This window comes from Monopterus albus, unplaced genomic scaffold (genome assembly GCF_001952655.1).
Source record: "Monopterus albus unplaced genomic scaffold, M_albus_1.0 scaffold17.1, whole genome shotgun sequence".
NCBI classification, from domain to species: domain Eukaryota; kingdom Metazoa; phylum Chordata; class Actinopteri; order Synbranchiformes; family Synbranchidae; genus Monopterus; species Monopterus albus.
Window position 1 is genome coordinate 4080121 of NW_018127897.1, and position 7466 is coordinate 4087586.

The window sequence follows — 7466 nt, forward strand, 5'->3', positions numbered from 1 at the left end:
AGTCCCTATTCTCAGACCTATACTCCTGCCTTTCCTCTTCTCTCTCTGTCTACGAATCCTTCTACCTCCTCTCCTTCTTCGACCAACAGTAGTCCAATTTTCACCAGCACCCTGTAGGTCAACAGCACTGGTGGCGGTCGTTGTTAACCCGGGCCTCGACCGTTCAGTATGGAATTCACACTGATGATTTGCATGTTTAAGTTTGGCATGTTTTTACATCGGATGCCCTTTTTTTATTTCTTTTCCTAATGCACATTCCCTTGCTTGTTGACATGTACTGTATGTACACATTGAGAGCCGCCTTACCAGAGTCAAATTCCTCGTGTGTCCAACACACCTGGCCAATAAAGCTGATTCTGATTCTGATATGTGTTGTGCTAAATGCTATAAAATGTGACATCTTATTTCTCAGAACCTTTTTGCTGCAGACCATTTTTTACTATAAAGTGGTTTCTGGTTTCAGTTATTTGCACTAATGATAAAAGGGATATACGGCAATAATAAATAAATGAGTTTATGTTCCATATTCACACAAAGTTTTTTTTCACTTTGTACTTTTTGAGGACAGTTAACTTCTTCTGCTGAAGACATTTCATCACTAGGGGTCTTAGAGGACATCAAGGGAAAACAGTTTTAATATGGAACTGAATACACCTGCTATAAAGCTAAATGCCCTTGTTGCATAAACATCTGGTATCTTACCAAATGCAATTACAGTTATTGCATTGGACCTTTTAAATAAAGTTTTTAAAACTCCATTAGCAATTAAAGTTTCATGTTAACTTTTGGCTCAAAGCCAAAATGAAAGATTTAATTCTACAGGTAATGTTAAAGGGTTTTCTTGAGACTTTGCAAACTGATATCATCTTGCAAAAGAACAGTTTGACTCAGCTGGAATTTGTTGCAGTCTGATAATGACTGCAGTTCTCTTTGATGGATACACAACACAGTTTTTCCACTGTCAACATGATGCAGTGACAGATCTGCAGAAACATAACCTGTATGTACACAACACACAGACACACACACAGGTCTACCATACCTAAGTGTGTTTAACCTTGTTAGTAAGTGTGTAATGTGTGACTGACAGGCACGCTGACACTCACACAAACTGTCTTATCCTATAAGGAATGTTTGCCTGCAGCTTGTCTTAAGACTATTTCAGCATCCTGGCACTGATGTGAGGAACATGTTCGTGCAATAATGCATCACACCATATTCCATACTGACAGACAGCAACAATTGATGTAGTTTACATCAAGTCCTCCACTGCTTTTATAAGTATACACATCCTGCTGTTGAATGAAACACTAAAATTTATGTACATTTATTTACAGGTAAAATTGTTAGTGTAATTTGGTGACAGACTAAAGTGTGGTGTTTTCCAAATAATGAAATGTTGACCGGTCACTACTCATGGATTTTTTTACATGGGTATGTTTGTTATTTGTCAAAAATGTGTTTCACCTTTGAAGTGGAGAGTGTTGTTTGATGCACACAAGAGCAAACCTTTATTACCTTGGTGTCACTCACTTTCTTTTCCCAGCTTTGCTCTGAGTATAACTCTCTCTTTTTCTTTCTTCACTCCTAAGGAAGCGTCAGCTGCAATTCCTGTTGGAGGGGCGTGGCCGGCGGGCAAGGCTGAGTCCAGAGGAGCTGCGAGACAACGGGAAGCTCCTGGGAGAAGGCCTGAGCAGAGCGCTGTTCAACTACCCAAGCAGAGACAGCAGTGCAGAAAGTCCTGAGGTTGGTTCTGTTTTTAAGCATTTTCTTATTTTTTTTTTAAACATCTCGGTGGCTTGAGAAACTCCAGCAACTCTTGTAAAAGACTGAATTGCCACATCAACCCATTTGACTACTAAAGGCCAGCACAGCATTGTTGAGTTGAACAGTAATCTTCCCCTATACCTTAACCTGTATGACTTCTTAAAAACACTCAAGTCTCTTATATGGGTTGTCATTTCCCTCACTTGCATCTTTACCTTGTGTCTTAGTCCCACCCATTTAAAATGTGAGGAAAAAATGCAAGAAAAACAGCGAAAAGAGTCTCGAGGAACCACATTATTAATGACATGAGACAGCCTTTCCTCTTGTCTTTCATCTGAAGTGTCCAATCTCTAACTGATTTCTGATAAAGGGGCATGTAGGTTCATAAAACACTTCGGTGTAGGATGGTCTCAGGTATCCTCGTTCATTCCTCCTCCAGCTGATTAAGCTGGTTATAGCTGATGCTTCTGTGGCATACAAAGCTCCACTGTTGCTCTTAAACTTTTGACATACTTAGGTAATACAGCTGCATTACAGTGCCAGATTCTTTTATTTTTTAAGGTTTCTTTTACTCATAAATGCATAGTTCTGGCATAACATGTAAAAGTAGTGCCCATTTTTTATAAGAACATCTGTTTCAGCTGCAAACCAACTTAATTCTTTCTTTTTACTGCATGGTATTTGGAAGCTTTAACTAGGAGACTGTAAGCATTTTTGGTAAGAGTGATATAGTGTATTGTATCATTGCTATGATGATAGAAAATTAAGCTTATTCTTAAAGAAGAGAGGGGAAAAAGCTTTCTATTCAGGAGCACGGGGTACAAGTTATGCAGGGGTGAGACATTTAATGCTGTTACACAAGGTCAAGCAATGTGTATCAACCATTTTGGTCTCACAATAGTACATACATGTTTGTGACAACACTGGCACGCACACCCTTAAAAATCAATACCCTGCTCAGCAACTACATTAAACAGGTTTAATACTATGCACTTAGATAGCTTCATTTTAAATTATGATACGTCTAATGTTTGCACTATTTGGTAGTTGCTTAAGGCCTAAGTCAAATACTCCAGAGCCACACTGTTGAAAATGTAGCAAAAAAAGCTTTTCTCTTTCCTTTTTTGATTTTCCTTCCAGTGCACCTCAATGTAATTTTAACAGTCAAAGTAAATCAACATGAATGACATTCCTTTCTTTTCCTCACAGGAGGGCACTGTGGAGTCATCGGAGCGTGCTGCCATGGTAGAGCAGTACATCCAGGAGGTGGTTCAAAGAGCATCAGACACCAATCTGAAGGGTGAGGTTCTTCACAAGCTCTGGCCCTCTATATTTGCAGAGATGGTGAGAGACTGTGTGTTGGAGATGAGGGACCGAGCAGCCTTTCGCCAAGCCAGCCTTGCAAAGCTGTCCAGTACCAAGTGAAGAGGGCCAAAGGCTCTTAGTACCCACGCACACGGACATAGTTTTCCAAGGAGCTTCCAGTCCACCTCTGATTTCATCTCCCATCACTTAAAGACTTCATCAGTTATTAATGCATTTGGAAACAGAAAGGCATATTTCCCCAGTGTGTGGGAAACTCTTTCTTAAATTGTAGACTGTTTAAAGATGTCTAGAGGCTTTGTCGTGACAAAGGCATTTTGATTGAATGTAGATTTTCATTGAAAATACAGTATGATTTCAGTGCACAGAGCTGTAATATACTTGAAGAAAGTTAAAGGGATTTATTAATTCATGGTTCACTGTGGACCCTACACAGAATCCTCTGCACTTTAAAAGCCTTCTGAATGACTCCTCCTCACCATTACTGGCATCAGCTGAAAACAACTAGTGTCTCTTTTCTCAAGACTAGAAAGTTTTCTCTGTCTTAAAAGTATTGCTTTCTCACTTTCTCCTGCCTGACATAAAAACATGTACAAACAAGGACAAGGACTTTTCTTTATTAACACTGATTTTATGTATTGTTCACAGTATTAAAAGATTCTGTATTAACACACACAGTTTGTATACAAGGTTTGCATGATTATTTTTCTTTTTCTTAGAGATCTGTCTACATGGGTAAAGCAATTGCACCTTTCTTTAGTCTTGCATGAAATCATTTCAGATCAGTTGTTTTTCTTATGTGCAAGCATCCCCCTGTTCCTAAACATGAGCCCATCTCTGCAGCATTTTAATGCTCATCTCTTCCGGTTCCTCAATCACTTTAAGTGCACAGTTATCAACTCAGAATCAGAATCAGCTTTATTGGCCAGGTGTGATGGACACATGAGGAATTTGACTCTGGTACATCGGCTCTCAATGTGCAAAACAATAAACCAGCATAAGGCTGTGTAATATAACAAAGTAGGGGTATTAACATCAACAAACAGTGCAAACAATGCAGAAAAAGCAAAATAAACAGACAGTAAACAATGCAGACAACAAAGGAATGTTCATTGAAATGAGATAAATAGGGATTTAGTGATATTGTGTTAAGCACTTTGGTCAGCTTCGGCTGTGTTAAACGTGCTATAAAAATAAAGTTGATGATGATGATGATGAGGGATAAAACAGAGTACTTAAGAACTAGAGACCTGTACAAGTCTGTATATTCTGTACAAGGTATATTTACAGGTATTGCACTGAGGGTTATTGTCCAATTATACTGTTGTGGGTTAAGTGTTGTAATCCGGGATGAGTTGCACAAGACCAAGAAAACAAAGAAAAACAAACACAGGAGAGCGTGAGTAACCACGGTCGCCATCGCTGTCGGCGCCAGAAGTATCTCAATACATTACAACTCCTCGTGGACACTGGTTTCCTGTGAAGTAGAAGTTGTGGGTTTACTAGAATTTTCAGAAACCGTTAAGGGCCCACTGGGTAAGTATAAAAGTCAAGCTGGAATGTTACTGCACCAGTTACTCACCACCTGCTCCTGCTTCCCTCACTCAGATCGCACAATATTTGAACCCTTTTTAATCAGGCATGTTGGTGGAGAATACAGCACCAACCTGCAGGGGGATGGAGTGTTAAACAACTACACACATACACTCACATCCTTGTTTTTGTCACTTACAAGATCTCTACATAGACCTATAGTACCGTACATTCATCAAATCACATTCACAGTTTGTCTGTTTTGCTACTGAAAATCTGTTCTATGCTATTGTTTATTAATTATTGGTTACAATAATTAGCCTCTCACCCAGCTGGGATAGGCTCCAGCCCCCTGGGACCCTATTCAGGAATAAGCGGTATAGATGATAGATGGATGGGTGGCTACAATAATTACTTCGCAAAAGAATCTGACAAAATTACAGTGATTATCACCCCAACCTGCATACCTGAGAAAACACAAGCCTGACACTGTGTTTGGAGGTTAGTGGGCTCTTTGGTCTATGTTGAATCTGTAGATACTGACTCTTATTACCTCCGCCCAGGGCAAGGGTCATGTTTTTGCCATGGTTTGTTGGTTTCTTCACAACATAACTCAAAAAGTAATGGATACATTTTGATTAAATGTTTTGGGCCCATGGAGAGGGCAGAAAATTGTACCAGCAGCTTGTGAGAAGTGCCTGTACGCAAGAAAAGGTCCCGGTGGATACCAGGTCACTTCGAGCACTGCTTTTAGGTGTTGCCTAGCACCATTATGTGGAAACTGAGCTACGTACCTTGGTTGAGGTTTGCACTCTCTGAGTACTGTCTAGTAATGTTTTTGTTTTTAGGAGCTTCTGAGTGGCCTCAGAGGTCTGGGCAGTATTTCAGAAAGCAGATTTAACAAACTCTGAAGTTAACCCTGACCTCTGAGTTGACAAACCCAAACATGGAAAACTCTGGATTTTCAGTATCAGAACAGCTGATCAGAGGTAGTTCACTCAAGTCTGAGTATATTCAGTCTTAGCTAAGCATGTGTATGATGATTATCAATCAGCCATCATCAATGGAGCACCAGTACTATGATTCACCGCGGCAATGGGTAAATAAAGAGCACAGCCACCATTTTCATCCAGTGGAGTTAGAAATATTGATGCATGATAATGCACATTTATCTTTAAAATACACAGTATTGCAATGAAAGAGCCAGGATTGGTACCATTCTTACTGTTGGTGACAGTGTTGTGCTTGAAGGACTAGGCTGTATTTTGTAGATCACCCTCAGCATGGGAGGTGTCAGAAGAGAAGAAGCAGGAATTGAGCAATTATACCCTAATACTGTATATCTGTGTGGCAGTTCCAACGGTGGCCAAACATGGGCTCCGGTGGTTCATTAGCTGAGTGAGAGAGCCATAATTCACAGTACTCAGAGCAGGCTAACGTGGGTAGATGGTCAATCGCAGATGGCATATTGCTCACCCACTGACAAATCTCAAAGCCTCCTTTGGCGTTGCAGGACATAAATTGCACTACAAGTTGTCCCAAAAGTCATGACTTGCCACTCATACATAGTAGGTTCTCCCTCCTTGAGATCTCTCCAGAAGAAACATAGGAGTGGCTTGTCTGCTGGAAGAAGGTACACCTGATGAAATGTAGCTTTAATGTATTGAGTAACTGCAACCTGCTGCTGCATGAAGTGGAGAAGCACACTGCGTAAGAAAAAGTCTTTGACAGCCATTCCTAGGGGAAAGTGGCTAGGCTCTGTTGGAACCACTATGTGTGGATGATCAGACATACCTTGTTAGGCTGAGGTAAGGTTAAACCCCTGAGATGAGGGTAATGCTGTTGTAAAGCTGCAGTCGGACAAAAGCATTCCATCAGATTCAGTTGGACTTCTTTGATAGGTCTGTACCTGGTGATGTATAGAAGCTTACTGTAGCTCCGTTTACTTACAAAACATTGTCTAATGGTTTGAAATCTGAGGACCTCCGGGTCTCCCTGGAGACTGAGATGGTTTGCAGCTGCCTTGAAGATGTTAGATCTCTCTGAGCCATCAGTTTGTTTGCCATGGCTGTGCAGAACCACTGGGACAACCTCTAAAATAACAAGAAGATCTGTTAGGTGTATAGCTGGTACTGGCATGCTCACCATAATGCATGTGCTGTCTGATGGAATGGTGTCACGTAGAGTGGTTAGGTGTAGCTTATTGCAGACTCCACAGAGCTTCTTTAGTGTGCAGGCCTCTGGAGAATGACTCTTGCAACACTTCCAACACCGATTATTCTTCTGTATCCAAGACAATCTCTCAGAAGCATTGAGCTTGGAGAATGCAGGATAGCTGGTGGTCTGAAAAAGGCTGCATTCATGCAGCACAACACACCCTGTTTACTGTGTATTCCAAGTTTGTCTGTTTAAATTTCCATCACCATATATCAGTCAGAAGGTTTGCATTTACATTGTAGTTTTGCAGTGCTGCATTTACTGACCAAACAGACTACAATAAACAGTAGCCCATGCAGTGACTAAAAGAAGCAGTCTATAACTAAGGGAAACGATAATATAGCCAAAAGCTTTTAGTCAGACATAAGCTCAGAGAATCATTAGTGGAACCTTAATGAGGAACTACTGAAATAAGGCATTATACTATATTTATATATTTAAAATGCAAAAAGGGACTCAATTTGCAACTATGGTTGTTAGGTTTGGGACAGTTAAAAGCAGGATCTGGTAGAGATGTGGGACACTGAGAGAAAAACATTTCTGCCATCATTCCCACCTCCTTCTTCCACCATAGAGTGAAGACACCTTTCTACACGTTTTATTTATTTTTATTTAGACACCAGTGC

General features: G+C 40.5%; 1 protein-coding gene across 4 annotated transcripts in view; it reads left to right on the forward strand.

Annotated features, from left to right (window-relative positions):
• LOC109955850 (leucine-rich repeat-containing protein 49) overlaps window positions 1–3785 on the forward strand; it is a 50334-nt gene extending 46549 nt beyond the window's left edge. For 2 of the 4 annotated variants that reach the window (XM_020592403.1, XM_020592400.1), the window contains exons 17-18: window positions 1593–1746; window positions 2977–3785. In XM_020592403.1, the coding sequence (XP_020448059.1) occupies window positions 1593–1746; window positions 2977–3192 (370 nt within the window). In that variant the 3' untranslated portion in view covers window positions 3193–3785. The remainder of the gene's footprint in view (window positions 1–1592; window positions 1747–2976) is intronic. The other 2 variants (XM_020592404.1, XM_020592401.1) reach the window with 1 other exon arrangement.
• Window positions 3786–7466: the final 3681 nt, after the last annotated feature.